The 22,452-nt window shown below is 39.2% G+C and overlaps 1 protein-coding gene across 1 annotated transcript; it reads left to right on the top strand.

Annotated features, from left to right (window-relative positions):
- Positions 1-6,520: 6,520 nt before the first annotated feature.
- Positions 6,521-20,813, top strand: LOC129846151 (zinc finger protein ZFP2-like; the record flags this gene model as incomplete). The annotated part of the gene is made up of 3 exons (XM_055914105.1): positions 6,521-7,902; positions 13,673-13,856; positions 18,051-20,813. Coding segments are annotated over 3 exons (2,366 nt in total), but the record flags the coding sequence as incomplete, so codon positions are not given.
- Between the last annotated feature and the right edge of the window lie 1,639 nt (positions 20,814-22,452).

Genomic DNA, 22,452 nt, shown 5'->3' with positions numbered 1-22,452 from the left:
TAATCTTTGTCTAAAAATAAAATATGATCCTCAACTGCGTTTCCCCCCCAGTCAGCAGACGGCGATGTGCGTCTTTCAGGCGACGCTGTCAGCGTGACGTATAATCTAGTGGACGGTTCTTCATAAACAGCTCGTCAACCACCTCGGTAGCTTGCTAGCCAACATAGCCGAAGGATTCAAGCTATTTATACGCTTTCGGTGTATATAAGCTACTGTGTGTTAGACACACTTCTGTCGTATCTACTTGTTAACCTATTTAATATAATATTACGTTATTTTGTATTAGTCAGCTATAGTAGCTGACTGGTTAAATTAGCACTAGCCTAGTCGCTAATGATAGCTAGCTAGCTAACATCCCCGAACATGAGCTCCCTAAACTTCTCCCCTCTTGTTAAAGAAGAGGAGGTCTGCTGGACGGAGAAAGAAGCTCTGGGGCTGAACATTGTCGTGAAAGAGGAGAAGGAAGAAGAGGATATCACAGTAAAACAAGAAGTAGAGGGTAAGGCTGTTACAGTGAAAGAAGAAGAGAAAGACGTTTCAGTGAAAGAAGAGGAAGAGGCGTTCAGAGTGAAAGAAGAGGATGAAGAGAAAGAGGAGGATGCAGTTTTTGGAGTGAAGAAGGAAGGGGAGATTACTGTCACATTGAAAGATGAAGAGGCGGAGATAGGAGATCTGATTAACACTAGTAAGTACCGCCATATTTTTTTTTAAAACTTTGGATAGTCGGAGTTGGCTCGTCAATACCTCTTCAACGGTGGGCCCAGGATGATGACTGATATGTCTAGAATCAGACGAAGTAGAGAACAAGCTACCCCTTGAAATCTCCGTTCCGTTTCCAAAAAGTGACTTAACATATATATTTGAGAAGGGTCTATCTGCTGACCGCAGACTGGGGGGCACTGCATGTAGTGATTTTCATGTAGTGATGTTTTACTACACACCGTGCCCCCCAGTAGTACCATGCGAGAGTTGGGTTGGCTACAACAAAGAGTATGGATGTCCTGACAAGATGTCTCTCCGCCCTAACAAGTGGAGTCGTTGTCCACAAAGCTTCACTGTGGGTTGTCTAGCTCCCGCCTATCCTTTCTTTGGATTGGTGGATTCATCTTATTATTGTAATCTATTGTTTATATTCTATGAGGGTTTTTGTCGTCAACCGCCTGTATTCAATGGAGAGAGATGCTAAGCTACTAACATGAATATGCACTGCCTGTATTCAATTGAGAGAGATGCTAAGCTATTAGCATGAATATGCATAGCGATCTGGAGACAACTCCTATAATGTTTTTGTCAAAGTTGTCGGTATGTCACGTGTCCACGTAACAACTTAAACATTAAGAAACTTCTGTTAGATCAAGTAAACCTCACGTAGCAAATAAGCCATTGATTTTGTTGTTGACCAAATTCGACACTTTCCACATTGGGTTGATAATTGTTTCCACTTGGATACAACCAACTGTAGCCTACTGGCATGACTTAGAGAGTTACAACCTACTGTAGCCTACTGGCATGACCTAGAGAGATACAACCTACAGTAGCCTACTGGCATGACCTAGAGAGATACAGCCTACTGTAACCTACTGGCATGACCTAGAGAGTTACAACCTACTGTAACCAACTGGCATGACCTAGAGAGATACAACCTACAGTAGCCTACTGGCATGACCTAGAGAGATACAACCTACTGTAACCTACTGGCATGACCTAGAGAGATACAACCTACTGTAACCTACTGGCATGACCTAGAGAGATACAACCTACTGTAACCTACTGGCATGACCTAGAGAGTTACAACCTACTGTAGCCTACTGGCATGTCCTAGAGAGATACAACCTACTGTAACCTACTGGCATGACCTAGAGAGTTACAACCTAGTGTAACCTACTGGCATGACCTAGAGAGATACAACCTACTGTAACCTACTGGCATGACCTAGAGAGTTACAACCTACTGAAGCCTACTGGCATGACCTAGAGAGATACAACCTACTGTAACCTACTGGCATGACCTAGAGAGATACAACCTACTGGCATGACCTAGAGAGTTACAACCTACTGGCATGACCTAGAGAGTTACAACCTACTGTAGCCTACTGGCATGACCTAGAGAGATACAACCTACTGTAACCTACTGGCATGACCTAGAGAGTTACAACCTACTGTAACCTACTGGCATGACCTAGAGAGTTACAACATACTGTAACCTACTGGCATGACCTAGAGAGATACAACCTACTGTAACCTACTGGCATGACCTAGAGAGATGCAACCTACTGTAGCCTACTGGCATGACCTAGAGAGATACAACCTACTGTAACCTACTGGCATGACCTAGAGAGATACAACCTACTGTAACCTACTGGCATGACCTGGAGAGATGCAACCTACTGTAGCCTACAGGCATGACCTAGAGAGATACAACCTACTGTAACCTACTAGCATGACCTAGAGAGATACAACCTACTGTAGCCTACTGGCATGACCTAGAGAGATACAACCTACTGTAACCTACTGGCATGACCTAGAGAGTTACAACCTACTGTAGCCTACTGGCATGACCTAGAGAGATACAACCTACTGTAACCTACTGGCATGACCTAGAGAGATACAACCTAATGTAACCTACTGGCATGACCTAGAGAGATACATCCTAATGTAACCTACTGGCATGACCTAGAGAGTTACAACCTACTGTAGCTACTGGCATGACCTAGAGAGTTACAACCTACTGTAGCCTACTGGCATGACCTAGAGAGATACAACCTACTGTAACCTACTGGCATGACCTAGAGAGATACAACCTACTGTATCCTACTGGCTTGACCTAGAGAGCTAAAGTTGTAAAATTCCTGGATTTTAAATGAATATTTTCTAGTAATAATGATAATTTCTATCTTCCTATCCATCTGTGGGTTCACTCTCTTTTGTCTTCCTCTCTACACCAATAATAGACAACTACTGTGGGATCCGCTGCGTCCGTGTGTGTGTTAACTATTAGAATGCTGTACTAGAATGCTTAAAAGGCCTCTAAAAATTTTAATATCGGTTATCGGTATCGTTTTTTGGGGTAAGGAAAATATTGGATATCGGTATTGGCCAAAAATGTAATATCGGTGCATCCCTTTATTCTGAAATGTTTCACAATACCCCATAATGGCATCACAATACCCCATAATGACATCACAATACCCCATAATGCCAACGCAAAAACAGGTTTAGGTTTTTTGCAAATGTATTGAAACTATTCCCCAGGATAACTAGTCTCAGAGTAATGTAAGATCCCAGGATAACTAGTCTCAGAGTAATGTAAGATCCCAGGATAACTAGTCTCAGAGTAATGTAAGATCCCAGGATAACTAGTCTCAGGGTAATGTAAGATCCCAGGATAACTAGTCTCAGAGTCATGTTAGATCCCAGGATAACTAGTCTCAGAGTAATGTAAGATCCCAGGATAACTAGTCTCAGAGTAAAGTAAGATGCTTGGAAAAAGAAGCTGAAAAGAATAACAGAACGGCACCATTAGAACTAAAATGTGTCCCTGGATGTCAGACCCCCAACCCTCCAAACTGTAAATAAATAATAAAATGTGTCTCCTTGGCAACATTAGAACCTCGGTACGTTTACTGTGTATGTCGAGACAAAGGAATGATGTAAACAAATAATCAAAAATATTTTTGTCAATGAGACAGTATATAAACAAAGGAATGACCAAACCCCCTTTGGTGACTGAATGCTTGTAAGGAAAACTACATGATCAAAACATTAGATCACATCAAATAAGCCTGAGTGGTTTCACCACCTCCCAGACTATACTGGATACTACAGTTATAACTACATAGTTATACAGGATACTACATAGTTATACAGGATACTACATAGTTATACAGGATACTACATAGTTATACAGGATACTACAGTTATACAGGATACTACAGTTATACAGGATACTACAGTTATAACTATACATAGTTATAGAGGATACTACAGTTATACATGATACTACAGTTATAACTATACATAGTTATACAGGATACTACAGTTATAACTATACATAGTTATACAGGATACTACAGTTATACAGGATACTACAGTTATAACTATACATAGTTATACAGGATACTACAGTTATACAGGATACTACAGTTATAACTATACATAGTTATACAGAATACTACAGTTATACAGAATACTACAGTTATACAGGATACTACAGTTATAACTATACATAGTTATACAGGATACTACAGTTATAACTTAACATAGTTATACAGGATACTACAGTTATAACTTAACATAGTTATACAGGATACTACAGTTATGACTTAACATAGTTATTCCAAAGGTGGGCTACTTACTATCCACTGTTTGCAAGCCACCGTTGCTGATCTATTTTATTTATTTATTTCACCTTTATTTAACCAGGTAGGCAAGTTGAGAACAAGTTCTCATTTAGAACTGTGACCTGGCCAAGATAAAGCAAAGCAGTTCGACACTTACAAAAACACAGAGTTACACATGGAGTGTAACAAACATACAGTCAATAATACAGTAGAAAAATAAGTCCAAGATAAAGCACAGAGAACTGTTCCTTTATTCAGGACATTTAGAATGATAACGCATTACAGGTTATTGTCCTGTTAGGACAGTTTTTTGTATTCAGATCTCTGAAATGCACACTAACTATGTAACATTTAGTGCCTCCTTATGTTACGCTGGGAAAACAGTTTTCATGGGCACAGAAATCCTAAATAATTTCAGAGTTTGCTTAATCAAATGGTTCTAACCTAGTCACCTTAACTTTATTGACAACACCCAAATGGATACTGTCATTAATGTGTTTCTTCAATAATTACACATCATTCTTAATACTGTAGCTGTTTAGTTAGTCACATGTTCAACTATCATCAGCTGATCCAGGAAATCATTTTCTGAATGCCAGTCACATGACAAACATCACGACATGCAACAACAACCAAAGTGCTTCTTCATTCATTACTCTGGTAAAGACAGTAATGCCGTGCTCCACGTTGGATCCAACATCCCTAACAAATTGATGTTTATAATGTGTTATTGTCTGCTTGATTTACTGTAGGGTCTTGTTAGTCTGTTTGGACACAGAGATACTTAGCTCATAATGTGTAGAGAACTGTTCCTTGATGGATAGGCTATTGTACAACACACAGAGCTATTTTCCTTTATTCAGGACATTTAGAATGACAACACATTACAGAGTAGCCTAGTGGGATTATTCACAAAATTATCTGGTGATCAGGTTATGAAATGTCATGACAAAGACATTTAAGTTTCGATGTTTCACCTGAAATATTAAATTATATATAGTCCTATGTTAGGTGAAGTTATGGGTCCTACAGTAGGTCTATGTTATTGTTAGGTGAAGTTATGGGTCCTACAGTAGGTCTATGTTGTTGTTAGGGGAAGTTATGGGTCCTACAGTAGGTCTATGTTATTGTTAGGTGAAGTTATAGGTCCTACAGTAGGTCTATGTTGTTGTTAGATGAAGTTATGGGTCCTACAGTAGGTCTATGTTATTGTTATGGGTCCTACAGTAGGTCTGTGTTGTTGTTAGGTGAAGTTATGGGTCCTACAGTAGGTCTATCTTGTTTTTAGGTGAAGTTATAGGTAATAGTAATGTGAAATGCACTCAAAAACAACCTGTAAATGGAGGTTATTTTTGTTATTATTATTTTTTTTTTGCTGTTTGCTGTTGAAGAATCATAATGGGTCGACCCCTACTATGTTATTGTTTGGTGAAGTTATGGGCCAATTTGTTAAGCACTTAGTGTACAAACCCTCATTGTCAGGCTGATGGAAAAGCTAGCTAAAGAGCATTTTACTGGTTGAAGTGTTTTTTAAGTATAAAGCAGTTGATATGCGACAATAACACAAACATATTAAGCAGGACATTCAAAACGAGCCTGACAATTATAATCCAATAGTAGTGTTAAATTCACTCATATTCAACCTGTAAATGGAGGCTATTATTGCTGTCAGCCTATGAGAACTCCCCTGAGTTTCCCCCCACGGTGGTGAATTAGTGAATAGACTCAGAGCTTAATGTGAGTTTCCTTGAGTAGCACTCCTGATCTTGCGCTGTAATATTCAGAATACATTGTGGAAAAACTAAAATCTTCACTCACCATTTTTGTTCCATGCAGATATACTACATCCTCATTAGCAGGGAGGAGTTTCTGCAATCAAATTGTGTGTGCATTGACCTCGTGCCGCAATTTTATCAAACACCGAAAAGGGCCTATATTGGAGACCAATAGTTGTCTGGCACACTGCTTAGGATTTCAACATCATGAATAACGTATTTCTAGTTCCCACTAATTTGAAAACAAGACAAAATATGACTTGTTACTAACTTGACTGTCTTAATTGTGAAATTTAACAGACGTACATTGTTGCACAACATCATGGGCATCACCTTTTACCTCAAATAAACAGTGGATTTCTGCTGTTTTTGGGCCTTTAACCGTCTGACTTTGTTGTTCACACAGGAGAGAGGCGTGACTATCATGGATCCTCTGGGGAGCCTCAAAAACATCCTGATGCTGACGAGGCAGAGAAGAGTCTCTCCAGATCACAACTCCTCCAGAAACACCAGCAGAGACCCACAGGGAAGAAATCTAACTGCTGCTCTGACTGTGGGAAAAGATTCAACTCTTCAGTAAAACTTAAAATACACCAGAGAACACACAAAGGAGAGAAATCTTTTAACTGTAATCAATGTGGGAAGAGTTTTACTACATCTGGCTCTCTGATTTTACACCAGAGAACACACACAGGAGAGAAACCTTATAGCTGTGATCAATGTGGGAAGAGTTTTACAACATCTAGCCAGCTGACTATACACCAGAGAATACACACAGGAGAGAAACCTTATAGCTGTGATCAATGTGGGAAGAGTTTTACCACATCTGGTCATCTGACTTTACACCAGAGAACACACACAGGAGAGAAACCTTATAGCTGTGGTCAATGTGGGAAGAGTTTTGGTCAAGCTAGCCAGCTGACAGTACACCAGAGAACACACACAGGAGAGAAATCTTATAGCTGTGGTCAATGTGGGAAGAGTTTTGGTCAATCTATCAATCTGAAAGTGCACCAGAGAAGACACATAGGAGAGAAACTCTATAGTTGTGATCATTGTGGGAAGAGTTTTGTTACATCTGACCAGCTGACAGTACACCAGAGAATACACACAGGAGAGAAACCTTATAGCTGTGATCAATGTGGGAAGAGTTTTACTACATCTGGCTCTCTGACTTTACACCAGAGAACACATACAGGAGAGAAACCTTATGGCTGTGGTCAATGTGGAAAGAGTTTTGGTCAATCTAGCCAGCTGACATTACACCAGAGAACACACACAGGAGAGAAACCTTTTAGCTGTGGTCAATGTGGAAAGAGTTTTTGTCAATCTAGCAATCTGACAGTGCACCAGAGAAGACACACAGGAGAGAAAGCCTATAGTTGTGATCAATGTGGGAAGAGTTTTGTTAAATCTGACCAGCTGACGGTACACCAGAGAATACACACAGGAGAGAAACCTTATAGCTGTGATCAATGTGGGAAGAGTTTTACTACATCTGGCTCTCTGACTGTACACCAGAGAATACACACAGGAGAGAAACCGTATAGCTGTGATCAATGTGGTAAGAGTTTTGGTCAATCTAGCCAGCTGACATTACACCAGGGAAAACACACAGGACAGGAACCTTATAGTTGTGGTCAATGTGGGAAGCGTTTTGGTCAATCTAGCCAGCTGACATTACACCAGAGAACACACACAGGAGAGAAATCTTGGAGCTGTGATCAATGTGGGAAGAGATACTCTAGTAAAAGATCTCTGAGCAAACATCAGAAAATACATGAAGGAGTTTTTTCATGATATCAATTAAATAATTAAATAATGTCACAATGTAGATTATTTTAACATTGTAGTAGGAGTTTTTTAATGAATGTCAATGTAGAACCCTAAATGTTTGCCCCATGTTCAATTGATTTTACCCTCAGGGAAAAAACCCAGGCTCTGAATTGAAAGAGTTACTATTTATGTGATTTAACAAAAAGTGACTAACAAAAAATAATTGTGTTACACTTACCACGTTGGTGACCCACTGGAATCAAAATGTAGCTAGCTGTTTACCACGTTGGTGACCCACTGGAATCACAATGTAGCTAGCTGTTTACCACGTTGGTGACCCACTGGAATCACAATGTAGCTAGCTGTCTACCACGTTGGTGACCCACTGGAATCACAATGTAGCTCGCTGTTTACCACATTGGTGACCCACTGTAATCACAGTGTAGCTAGCTGTTTACCACGTTGGTGACCCACTGGAATCACAATGTAGCTAGCTGTTTACCACGTTGGTGACCCACTGGAATCACAATGTAGCTAGCTGTTTACCACGTTGGTGACCCACTGAAATCAAAATGTAGCTAGCTGTTTACCACGTTGGTGACCCACTGGAATCACAATGTAGCTAGCTGTTTACCATGTTGGTGACTCACTGGAATCACAGTGAAACACTCCAAAATGTTTAGGTTTTCAATATATCCCAAACTGTTTCTGCATATTGGTTATTGATTTGGACACGTTAAAACTGTGTTTTGATATTGCACAATTCCCATTTAGCAAAATGTCATTCAAAAGACGTTGAATATATGTTCCGTTGTAGTTGAAGATGAAAGTTGAAAATATGTCTTTTCAGGTCGTTTTTTCAATGAAAAAAAATATTATCATAATAATATAAATTAGTCTATAATCAATTTTATTAACAATCTCACATCACTCCAGTATTTCTTGACAACATTCAAGTGCTAATTGTCTTTAGTCCACTACTGAAGAAGCATGACTCAAATCACCTCATATTTCAAACATTCAGCCTGACAAAAGATACATGTTTTATTATTCCATGCCTCACCATTAAGTTAATTATTGCCAATACATATTAACAAAGGGGTGAACATTTTGGTTTTGATATTTCATATTATGTAACATTTAGTAATCATAGTTATTCATGCAACCAACTTGACATTTTTGGGTACAATTATATTGACATTGTTACCCTGCTTTTATATCCAACAACATGCCTATCTAGTGAATCCTGACAAGAGAGAGAAGCTCCGCAGTTAGGTGGAAAGTTACTACGGATATCGCAGGAGTTTCCTCTTGAAATCAGACCTGTCCGTGCCAAGGACAACTTGGTTGCTGATTATCTCAAGGGTGGGCAGTCAAATAGATTTGTGTTTTGCATTTAGACAGGAGAGAAACCACAATTTATTTTGACACGTTTTTCCCGTGTTGGATATTAGTTTTTATCTCTTATTCTTTTCTGTATTTTTTTTTAGCTGCACTGTTGGGGGCTCGTAAGTAAGAGTTCCAGTGTTGTATCCGGCGCATGTGACTAATACAATTTGATTTGAGTTTTGTTTGGGCTCGTTCCAAGGGGACGAGAGTTCTAGAAGCTAGTGAGGAAAGAATGGAAATGGAAATGAAAAAGGAGAAAAAAATAATATGATTGTATATTATTATTTAGAAATGTTTTTTTCTTGTTTTTAATTGTTGACAGCCAGTAGACACCATGTTTATATTGTAGAAGGTGAAGCATTGTAGATTATGTGAAATGGAAGTTGTGGAGATACTCTGAATGATTGGCTATGAAAAGCCAACTGACATTTACTCCTGAGGTGCAGATCTGTTGCACCTTTGACAACCACTGTGATTATTATTATTTGACCCTGCTGGTCATTTATGAACATTTGAACATCTTGGCCATGTTCTGTTATAATCTCCACCCAGCACAGCCAGAAGAGGACTGGCCACCCCTCATAGCCTGGTTCCTCTCTAGGTTTCTTCCTAGGTTCTGGTCTTTCTAGGGAGTTTTTCCTAGCCACCGTGCTTCTACACCTGCATTGCTTGCTGTTTGGGGTTTTAGGCTGGGTTTCTGTACAGCACTCTGTGACATCAGCTGATGTAAGAAGGGCTTTATAAATACATGTGATTGATTGATTGTACAACTGAATGCATTCAACTGAAATGTGTCTTGGGCGCACTGATTGGTGTCACCTCGTTAGTCAGTATGTGTTACACCTGTGCTGGCTTGTCCATCACGTTAGTGGGAAGGTGTTTCACCTGAGCTGGTCCAGGTTCTATTTAAGAGTGTCTGACCCAGTACTCCAGTTGTCTTGACAAACTTAAGACAGGAAAGCAAACCAAAAAGGTGGAGAGTCAACACCTTTAGTTGCTCCACCTTTTTGGTTTGCTTCCTGTCTTTAAGTTTATTGTGGGTTTTTCTTTTGTTTTCCTCTTCTTGGGCAGATTTAGTGGGTCTCATGGTGGGTGTCTTTTCGGTCCCAGTTGTTGTTACTAGTCAACTTTCAGTGACACCCCCATAGTGTCTTTCAGAACCCCTCCTAAAACCCCACCTGTTTAGTTGTTGTCAGTGACTCTGTTAGTTCTAAAAAAAACAAGCTTATATTTTGGGTTGGATATAGCATCATATTGTTAATATTTTAATCAATGGCATTTCCTTTCATTTTCTTTCTTTCTTGCTCATTAGTCTTTCAGTTGTTTTTCTTCTGTTTTTTATCCTCTTATGTTTGTTGTGTATGTAACCGATGTGAAATGGCTAGCTAGTTAGCGGTAGTGCGCGCTAATAGCGTTTCAATTGGTGACGTCACTCGCTTTGAGACCTTGAAGTAGTGGTTCCCCTTGCTCTGCAAGGGCCGCGGCTTTTGTGGAGCGATGGGTAACGATGCTTCATGGGTGACTGTTGTTGATGTGTGCAGAGGGTCCCTGGTTCGCGCCCGGGGTGAGGGGACGGACTAAAGTTATACTGTTACATGTACTAAATATATCTGTTTAATTTTTTGTGTTTAATTTTCATAGTTTTTCCTGTGAAACCATTGTGTTGCATCCATGTCTGAAATGTGCTGTATAAATAAAGCTTGATTTGATTTGAAAACATTGCAAAACAAATTAACCCAATGACTGACCAATCAACAGACTCTTGGTCCATCTTAGTATGAAAAACAGCACGTAGCAGCATAGCCTTTATGTCATTATTATAGATGACGTCCCACACCGTAGCAGCATAGCCTTTATGTCATTATTATAGATGACATCCCACACCATAGCACGTAGCAGCATAGCCTTTATGTCATTATTATAGATGACATCCCACACCGTAGCAGCATAGCCTTTATGTCATTATTATAGATGACATCCCACACCGTAGCAGCATAGCCTTTATGTCATTATTATAGATGACATCCCACACTGTAGCAGCATAGCCTTTATGTCATTATTATAGATGACATCCCACACCGTAGCATGTAGCAGCATAGCCTTAATGTCATTTACCAAACCACTGGCCGTGTTTGAGAGCATCAAATCCATGCTGCATTGTGGGAAAAATGGTGACTGGCTGACTGATTTATAAATTATAATGAGTAGTTATTTATGATGTAAGGTGATTTGTAGATCAATCAGTCGCCTGCAATGTCGAACCAGCCCAATACCAAACCAATCAGGTGGTTGTTCGATGAAATGAATCTCCAGACGTCATTGATGACGTGCTGCTGATAAAGTGATACGGGCATCAACACAAAAAAAAAGTTTACTGCTTTCAATGCAGTGATTCAATTCAATTCAATGATACCTCCGGTATCAAACATAACATCCATATTGAAAAGTTGACAAAACAAAAAGGAGCAAGCAGGTTGATTTCCTCTGTCGTCTTGAGCCCACGGCAAGAACGCACCAGAGCCCACCGTGCTAACGGGTTCCCACTAGATAACACAACCACACAGTTAATGAAAAGCATGAGGTGACGCTTGAGCTAGATATCAACCTATCGAGCTAGTGTGACCTTCCTGGTCTCTCAAGTCAGTGAGTCAACACAGGAAGGAGCAATGGATGGATAGTTAATTTATTTCCAACGCTGCAATGATGGGACACACACAGTATGGATGAATGATCAGTAGTGACGGGATATAAATAGCACTCCCACAGCAATTCTACATTAATCTGCCCTTTAATATACTAACAAAAAAACAATTGAAATGTCTATCAAAGTTATTGTGATCGTATAGTGGATTCCTAATAATTTCTAATTTACTATAATAAATGAAGCAATTGTTTACATGTGTCTCATATTCACTACATCAGAATAAACTGTCATCCATTTTACTAACAAAATATATCAAATATACCTGAGAAATGACTCAAAGTCCACCTCTGGTGGCGAGGAAGTATAATACACCTAAACTAACAAAACCGGGCTAATAAACTGGCTGGTGTTCATGGGTTTATAGAACATGTACTTTATACATTTGTCATAAATGACCTGCATTGATGAGACACACAGTGTGGATGAATGATCAGTAGTCGACGGTAAAAATAACACTCCTAAAGAAGATGCATTTTCCAGTTAGATACCAACTTGAAAGAGGGAACTTTAGCATAAAACCCACATGGAAAACGGAGATTTGGCAAATAACATATAAAGAGAGGCTTATTTGACACCAAACCAACAACAGTAGTTACTAAAACATAAATTGCTAATGTATGATTTAAAAGGTGGATTTTATGATGTAATGTCAACTTTATATATTTCTATCCCGGGACTATTCAATTTTGAACTCACCCACAGCAATTCTCCATAAATCTGCTGTGGATTACCCGGAATCCCGAAATAAATTAATACATATGTGATAATTCAAAAACATAACTGGTTGTGTTTATAGGGAACCAGATCGTGAACACAACTAAGTTACTAAGTCTATAACCACACTGTATTGTTACACTGGTGAGTAAAAACTCATGCTTCCTACACTAACTTTTTGTCTGAACATTATAATATATATTTTACGTCACACTAGCGTCATTGTCTTAAAGTCGCACATCTTCATCGCAGTCAGAGGTTCAGACTGAGCGTTACCCACTCCAGTCAGCAGATGGCGGTGTGCGATTTTAAGGCAATGCTGTTAGTGTGACGTATAATCTAGTGGACGGAACGCAATGCTGTTAGTGTGACGTATAATCTAGTGGACGGAACGCTTCTTTCAGCAGCAGCAACATTTAGTCAGACACCTCCGTAGCTTCCTAGCCAAAATAGCCAAACCCATAAAGCTCTTTAGAAGATTTAGTGTATATTAGCCACTGTATTTTAAACCCTCTTCTGTCGTCTAGTTAGTAAGTTATCCTATTCCATTTCATATTTACGTTGTTGTAGTTATTATTCAGCTGGCGGGCTGGTTAAATTAGCATTAGCCTAGCTAGCTAACATCTCAGACCATGAGTTCACTAAATTACTCTCTTCCTGCTGAAGAAGAGACGGTCTGCTGGACGGAGAAAGAAGCTCTCATCAAAGAGGAGGAGGAAGAGAAGGATGTTACAATACAAAAACAAGTAGAGGGTGAGGCTGTTACAGGGAAAGAAGAGAAAGACGTTACAGTGAAAGAAGGCGTTCAGAGTGAAAGAGGAGGAGGGTGTTACAGTAAAAGATGAGGAGGTTTCAGTTTTTGAAGTGAAAGCGGAGGAGGGGGAGAATACGGTCAAATCAGAAGAAGAGGAGGAGGAAGAGGAGACTGTTACAATACAAAAACAAGTAGAGGGTGAGGTTGTTACCCTGAAAGAAGAAGAGAAAGACGTTTCAGTGAAAGAAGAGGAGGAGGGGGAGATTACGGTCTCATCGGAAGAAGAGGATGAGGAAACTGGATATCTGGGCCCGATTTCCCAAACGCAATTTAAGGCATCCAGTGGTTCTAAAGATGAACTTAGCCATAAGATGGTTTTGAGAAACCGGGCCGTGATTACCACTGGTAAGTACTGTCTTAAATACAGAGGTACAAACTCTGCAGTTGTTGAACTGATGTTTGGTGTTAAAGGGGAAATCTGCAATTGCTACATCCATATTTTGACTTTTAAATTATTTATTTATAGGCATTGATTCTTGGATAATATAACACATGCCTCATGAGCTTAGTTCAACTGTTGTACCCCATCAGAACCCAAAAGAAGCTTTTTTTACTCCAATGTTTAGAAACAATGTAAATCAACAGCCTCAACATGGTTAACTATAATGTTGATATCATGGATGGTCAGTCCTTTCATCCATAGGTCTGTCTATGAATTTGAGAGTAGTTAAATGTCTCCAGACCCATCATCATCTTATCAGCAAAACAGTGGTGGAATTACAGCTTTGTTATTGTTTCAACTTCAGATTGGTTGATTGATGTGTGGCTTTTTTAAAGGGACAACCTAGTATTTAAACAGCAACAAAATGGCTGCCCAGAGACTTGGTTTGGTAAACAGCTGAGGGATGGGGGCTGGAGAAATGTAACCACTCTCAAATTCATAGAGAAAGCTATTGTAGCAACCCTAACTCAACACCTAGCGAACACGTCAAGAAGTTCAGACATCTTGGCGTAACAGTTATAAGGTGTTGGCTTGACAGTCGCTGGACCCAGGTTTGAGTTCAGCTCAGGGCAACCCCCTGAATTCACTACACTATGAATACAAGGACTGGCCATGCATGATGTCATAATGATAGTTTAACCAGATTTCTAGGTTATATATTATATTCTAGAATTCATCCATGATGTCATAGTGGTAGTTTAACCAGGTTTCTAGGATATATAGTATATTCTAGAATTCATCCATGATGTCATAATGATAGTTTAACCAGGTTTCTAGGATATATAGTATATTCCAGAATTCATCCATGATGCCATAATGATAGTTTAACCAGGTTTCTAGGCTATATAGTATATTCTAGAATTCATCCATGATGTCATAATGATAGTTTAACCAGGTTTCTAGGATATATAGTATATTCCAGAATTCATGCATGATGTCATAATGATAGTTTAACCAGGTTTCTATATAGTATATGCTAGAATCCGTCCATGATGTCATAATGATAGTTTAACCAGGTTTCTATATAGTATATGCTAGAATCCGTCCATGATGTCATAATGATAGTTTAACCAGGTTTCTAGGATATATAGTATATTCTAGAATTCATCCATCATGTCATAATGATCGTTTAACCAGGTTTCTAGGATATATAGTATATTCCAGAATTCATCCATGATGTCATAATGATAGTTTAACCAGGTTTCTAGGCTATATAGTATATTCTAGAATTGCCAGTGAAGATTTCCTGTAGGGTCAAATTGTTAGAGCTGTTGATAAGTCATTGTATAATATTCACCCAATTTATTTTCATGCCATTACATCAATACAGCCCATCCAGAAGAGAATAAACTCTTCCCGATCTACCTCCTCCTGCCGGCCTTCATACATTCTGACGTTGCTGGTAATCGGCTACACAAGCAGTGTGCAACCTACATTTGGAGTGCAAATGTATCTTACCATTTCTACTGATCTGGTGCCAGTTATGATTTTCATATGTTCATTTTACTGGAACAGTTTAATTTAATTTATAATAGTATCTCAAAATCATTGTCTGTGATTAATCTACATTCTATCTAAATGAAAATTATACAAATCTAAAAGTAACTTTTATTGCCATTGCCAACTATGTAAAAATAGCCTACAAATAAAAACATTGCAAATAAATGTCCTATAAATCGCATGGCCTGTCTAAAACGGACTTGAAACATTGTATAAAATATTCTGGGCCCTCAGTTTCCCGTGCCTGTGAGTTCTCGACCGACACAGCTGTAGGCTATTTGTGAAAGGGATAAGAAGTAATCAGGTGTTTTGACATTTCCACTGGATCAGAGCATTACGTTTTTCCCTTTTGTGCCGAGTGGTTATCGAAAGGGTGAGAGCTGGAAATATTTTACAAATACTTTGAGGAGTTATTCTCATTTGCAATTGATTTTGATTAGACTTTGTTTACTTGCTGTTTGAGGTGAAAAAACAATTTGCTTTGAGAAGCTCCACAACTCATTAGTGGTTCAGCGTTAAGACAATCAGAAATACTATCAGACATCCCCAAATGGGCACATTTATAGATCTACATTTGTGCTCAGGACAGGTAGACTAGTCCTACTTCTATATGTGTAACCAGGTAGACTAGTCCTCCTGCTATATGTGTAACCAGGTAGACTAGTCCTCCTGCTATATGTGTAACCAGGTAGACTAGTCCTACTTCTATATGTGTTGTCAGGTAGACTAGTCCTACTACTATATGTGTAATCAGGTAGACTAGTCCTACTTCTATATGTGTTGTCAGGTAGACTAGTCCTACTTCTATATGTGTAACCAGGTAGACTAGTTCTACTACTATATGAGTAATCAGGTGTGTGTCCTTACTCAACATTGACAGGAGTGTTTCCAACAAAAGACAATGAATAAATTTACAAAACTTTCGCATTTTGCAGGGTCAGGTCTGGGTGGTCTGCCAGGTGCCGTTTCATTTAGTATCCGTTTGAGTCGGCTTTGGGGAATGATTGTATTTCCCCATAGTATGTTGTACCTCAAGTTGACCGACTGAAAGGGAGCATAACCTTATGACTATAATTACTGTTCCCTGAAGGAGGGACACGAGGTACAACACCTGTTTGGCCCCGCCCCTTCCTGGGTCGGTGAAGAGCGATATTGAATTGAATATGACCTAAGGCTCGTATTTCTGTGTTTATTATAATTAAGTCTATGATTTGATATTTGATAGAGCAGTCTGACTGAGTGGTGGTAGGCAGCAGCAGGCTCGTAAGCATTCATTCAAACATTCATTCAAGCAGCAATTCCTGCGTTTGCCAGCAGCTCTTCGCAATGCTTGAAGCACAGCTCTGTTTATGACTTCAAGCCTATCAACTCCCAAGATTAGGCTGGCAATACCAAAGTGCCTATAAGAACATCCAATAGTCAAAGATATATGAAATACAAATGGTATAGAGGGAAATAGTTCTATAATTCCAATAATAACTACAACCTAAAACGTCTTATCTGGGAATATTGAAGACTAATGTTAAAAGGAACCACCAGCATTTAATATGTTCTCATGTTCTGAGCAAGGAACTTAAACGTTAGCTTTTTTACATGGCTCATATTGCACTTTTACTTTCTTCTCCAACACTTTGTTTTTGCATGATTTAAAACACATGGTACATGTTTCATTATTTATTTGAGACTAAATGGATTTTATTGATGTATTATATTATGTTAAAATAAGTGTTCATTCAGTATTGTTGTAATTGTCATTATTACAAATATATATATAAAATCGTCCGATTTTTATCAGCTTTTTTGGTCCTCCAATAATCGGTATCGGCGTGGAAAAATCATAATCGGTCGACCTCTAATTATGACATCATGGTCGACCTCTACTATGTTAGTGTTTGTTCAACACTTAGGGTACAAACCCTCATTGTCAGGCTAATAGAAAAGCTAGCCAAAGAGCATTTTACTGGTTGAAGTGTTTTTAAAATATAAAGCAGTTGATTTGCGACAATAACACAAACATATTAAGCAGGAGATTCAAACGAGCTTTACAATTATAATCCAAAGTAATGTGAAATGCACTCATAAACAACCTGTAAATGGAGGCTATATTTGCTGTCAGCCTATGAGAACTCCCCTGAGTTTCCCCCACGGTGGTGAATTAGTGACTAGACACAGAGCTTAATGTGAGTTTCCTTCAGTAGCACTCCTGATCTTGCGCTGTAATATTCAGAATACATTGTGGAAAACTAAAATCTTTGCTCACCATTTTTGTTCCAGGCAGATATACTACATCCATAACTAGTGGTTTCCTCATTAGCAGATATACTTCATCCATAACTAGTGGTTTCCTCATTAGCAGGGAGGTGTTTCTGCAATCAAATTGCGTCTGCATCGCCCTCGTGCTGCAATTTTAGCAAACACATAAAGGGGCCTTTTTTGGAGATCAAAGGTCGTCTGGCACACCTCTTAGGTTTGCCTGTCTTAAGACAATTGTAAAATAATTTAACAGACCTCTGGGCATCACCTTTTACCTCAAATAAACAGTGGATTTCTGCTGTTGTGGGCCTTGAACCATCTGTCTGACCTTGTTGTTCACACAGGAGAGAGATGTGACTATCGTGGATCCTCTGGGGAGCCTCGACAACATCATGAGGCAGAGAAAAGTCTCTCCAGATCAGACCTCCTCAAGAAACACCAGCAGAGATCCACAGGGAAGAAATCTCACTGCTGCTCTGACTGTGGGAAATGTTGCAAATCTTCATCAGAACTTAAAATACACCAGAGAACACACACAGGAGAGAAACCATATGGCTGTGCTCAATGTGGGAAGAGTTTTTCTACATCTAGCCATCTGACTGTACACCAGAGAACACACACAGGAGAGAAACCATATAGCTGTGATCAATGTGGGAAGAGTTTTGCTAAATCTAGCCATCTGACTGTACACCAGAGAACACACACAGGAGAGAAACCATATAGCTGTGATCAATGTGGGAAGAGTTTTGCTAAATCTAGCCATCTGACTACACACCAGAGAACACACACAGGAGAGAAACCATATAGCTGTGATCAATGTGGGAAGAGTTTTGCTAAATCTAGCCATCTGACTGCACACCATAGAAAACACACAGGAGAGAAACCATATAGCTGTAATCAATGTGGGAAGAGTTTTTCTACTCCTGGCTATCTAACTATGCACCAGAGAATACACACAGGAGAGAAACCATATAGCTGTAATCAATGTGGGAAGAGTTTTTCTACTCCTGGCTATCTAACTATACACCATAGAACACACACAGGAGAAAAACCATATAACTGTGATCAATGTGGGAAGAGTTTTACTTGGCCAAAAAGCCTGAATATACACAAGCGGACACACACAGGGGAAGAGATACTCTGATAAAAGATCTCTGATTAAACATCAAATACATGAAGGAATTGTTTCATGATATCAATTAAATAATGTCACAATGTAGAATGTTTTAACATTGTAGTAGGAGTATTTTAATGATGTCACAATGTAGAACCCTAAACGTTTGTCCCCTGTTCTATTGATTTCAACATGATATGGATATTAGACTCAGGGGGAAAATCCAGGCTCTGAATGGAAAGAGTACTATTTATGTGATTTATCAGAAAGTGACTAACACAAAAATAGCTGTGTTACACTTACCACATTGGTGACCCACTAGAATCAAAATACAACACTTCAAAATGTAACTTGCTGTTTTCTACAAGTTGTCCTCTAACCAGGGATGTACACATTATTCCCAGATTCCGTGTGGTTTTTGAGCTGTTAGTTTTAACAGGACGTGCAACCTCATCTCCCTTCTGTCACACAACTGATTTCAACATGATATCGATGAGTGATGACAAATAAGTGTTGTGTTCCTTTGTTTAGCGACCCCTACATTTAAATGCATCACTCCAAAATGTAGCTGACTGTCTTCTGCAGGTTGTCCTCTAATCAGTGAGGTAAAATATATCTCCCATTTCCATGTGTTTTTTTGTTGTGTTAGTTTCAACAGCACGTACAACCTGATTTCCCCCCTAATTAATATCAGTGATTTATTGCTACTTGTCAAAACAACAGCGTTTTTGGTGCTTGTGCAGTTAATAAGGAGCTTGTTTAAAAAATACAAGTAATGTGATTATTGTGGCAGTTTGTGTATATCGTACATTTTATGTTTAGGTTTTCAATATATCACAAACTGTTTCTGCATATTGGTTATTGATTTAGACACATTATAACTGTGTTTGGACATTGGCCCACTGTTCCTAGGCCGTCGTTGTTAAATAAAAAGTAGAGTTCTAGAATCTAGTGAGTTTTAGGATTCTATAGAAAGAAAAATGCTGCCATTTTAATATTTGAGAAATTAACCAATGATATTAGGCCACTCTTGGCCATGATTACAGACACCTGTGTGTCTTGACGCTATATATAAACGAGTCAACCCGCAGTGTCTGTGATTGTACCTTGATGAAGACAGCTTGCCTGTCAAAACGTTGGTAAATTAAATATTTTTGCATCTGAGCTAGTGTGCGGCTCTCCTTTATTTTTGAGGTTGGACTTAAGCAAGTATAGCTCGTTAGCACGTAGGACGCACTGATTGGTGTCACCTCGTTAGTCTGTATGTGTTACACCTGTGCTGGCTTGTCCATCTCGTTAGTGGGAAGGTGTTTCACCTGAGCTGGTCCAGGTTCTATTTAAGAGTGTCTGGCCCAGTGCTCCAGTTGTCTTGCTAGATGTGGAGAGTCAACACCTTTAGTTGCTCCACCTTTTTGGTTTGCTTCCTGTCTTTAAGTTTGGTGTGGGTTTTCTTTTGTTTGCCTCTTCTTGGGCAGATTTAGTGGGTGTCATAGTGGGTGTCTTTTAGGTCCCAGTTGTTACCAGTCAATTTTCAATCGATGCCCCCGTAGTGTCTTTCAGAGCCCCTCCTAAAAAACAAGTTATGTTTTGGGTTGGATGTAGCATTATATTGTTAATATTTGAATCAATGGCATTTCCTTTGCAATGCTCATTAGTCTTTCAGTTGTTCTTTGTTTTTTTATCCTCAATATTTCTGTTTTTTTTTCATTGTTTTTTTTCTGAGAAGCCATTGTGTTGCATCCATGTCTGAAATGTGCTTAGGTCCCAGTTGTTGTTACTAGTCAATTTACAGTAGACACCCTCATAGTGCCTTTCAGAACCCTCCTAAAAAACAAGCTAATATTTTGGGTTGGTTATTGCATCCAATAAATATTTTAATCAATGGAATTTCCTTGAAATGTTCATTTTTCTTCTGTTTGTGTACTAACTTTTTGATTAATTTCATAGTCTTTTATTTGTTTTTTTCTTGTTCCTGTTCCATTCATGGCAGAAATGTGCTGTATAAATAAAGCTTGATTTGATTTCAACAACATTTTATTTTTATTTAATTTCACCAGGTGACCATGATGTCATAATGATAGTTTAACCAGGTGGCCATGATGTCATAATGATAGTTTAACCAGGTAGGCCATGATGTCATAATGATAGTTTAACCAGGTAGGCCAGTTGAGAACAAGTTCTCATTTACAACTGCGACCTGGCCAAGATAAAGCAAAGCAGTGAGACAAAAAAACAACACAGAGTTACACATAAACAAACGTACAGTCAGTAACACAAAATATATATATACAGTGTGTGTAAATGGAGTACAGAGGTAAGGCAATAAATAGGCCCATAGTGGCGAAATAACTACAATCTAGCAATTAAATGGATCAAACAGATCAATCCCACATTTCCAGCCTGCTGAAGGCGTGGTGGAGTGGTAAACACCACCCCCGGCTCTACCAGGGGCTTGAGGTGGTCTCCCACAGCTCTGCTGGTGGAGTGGTAAACACCACCCCCTGCTCTACCAGGGGCTTGAGGTGGTCTCCCACAGCTCTGCTGGCGGAGTGGTAAACACCACCCCCGGCTCTACCGGGGGCTTGAGGTGGTCTCCCACAGCTCTGCTTATGTCATGTTCTGTGGCCTTGCCGTTCCATTTCTTGACTGCCCCGGCCACACAGAAACACATTTAGTCATATTATATAAAACACTCAAAGTAATGGATATGGAGCATCTATGGCCTCAGTTACACCTGGGACCTAAATGTGACTTCTGTCATCTGATCACTCCAAGCTGCATTAGGTTCAGATCTACCAGGATGGGCCTTTGACATAGTCTGGATGCAGTCAGGCCACTGAATATAAATAAGCAATGTAAAGAGATGGGGTGAATGAGTTGGGAAAAGAACATTTGACACAAATTACTAACATAATATCAAAGAACAAATGTGTGTGCCTGAGGGGAAATTAACTTTCATACAGCCAAAAGGGGTGAGAAATTACACCCATATCAGTGAACAATTTGCACTAATGTAAATAAACATAAATGATGGAACATATTCCCTTTTGCTGACGTGATGAACCGCTAAGGGGACAAAAATATTTACCATCTAAACCATGTGTGACCTCTCACCTCTCTGGCTGTAGAAGTGTTCTTCCTAACCAGTCCCTCAACAGCTCTCTGACTGAGCTCCACCCTCACTGGGTCTTCAGAGAAGAGGAAGGCTGAGGAGGGATGGAAGGATGAATGGATCAGTCAGTCAATAAAGTGAAGAGCTGCTGTCTGACAAAATCACTATTTTAGTAGTTCATTAAAGTAAAAAAGGCTTAATGACTGCTGAATACCAACTATCAATCACTTAGATCATGTATTTTCAGGTAGAGATACATCCTTGGGACGTCCCTAGACCATTGAAGTTGACATTTAAAATGGTTAAGGTTAGGGTTTAGGGTAGGGATGTCCCAAGGATACCGGATAGAATAGACCATTGTGCAATCTTCTGTCTCTTACATAGCAGGTGTAAAATTAACAGACAAGACAAGTAGACACGCAGTGCATTATGGTCATTGTAGTTTAACAAATAGCATCTAATTATGCCAATCTGTATGTTAGGTTGTTATTGAAGAATGTGATTGTCAGCCCTAACAATC

The sequence above is a fragment of the Salvelinus fontinalis genome, unplaced genomic scaffold, assembly GCF_029448725.1.
Source record: "Salvelinus fontinalis isolate EN_2023a unplaced genomic scaffold, ASM2944872v1 scaffold_0460, whole genome shotgun sequence".
NCBI lineage: Eukaryota > Metazoa > Chordata > Actinopteri > Salmoniformes > Salmonidae > Salvelinus > Salvelinus fontinalis.
Note: the sequence above shows the minus strand (reverse complement) of the source record. Positions and strands in the feature narration are given on the sequence as shown.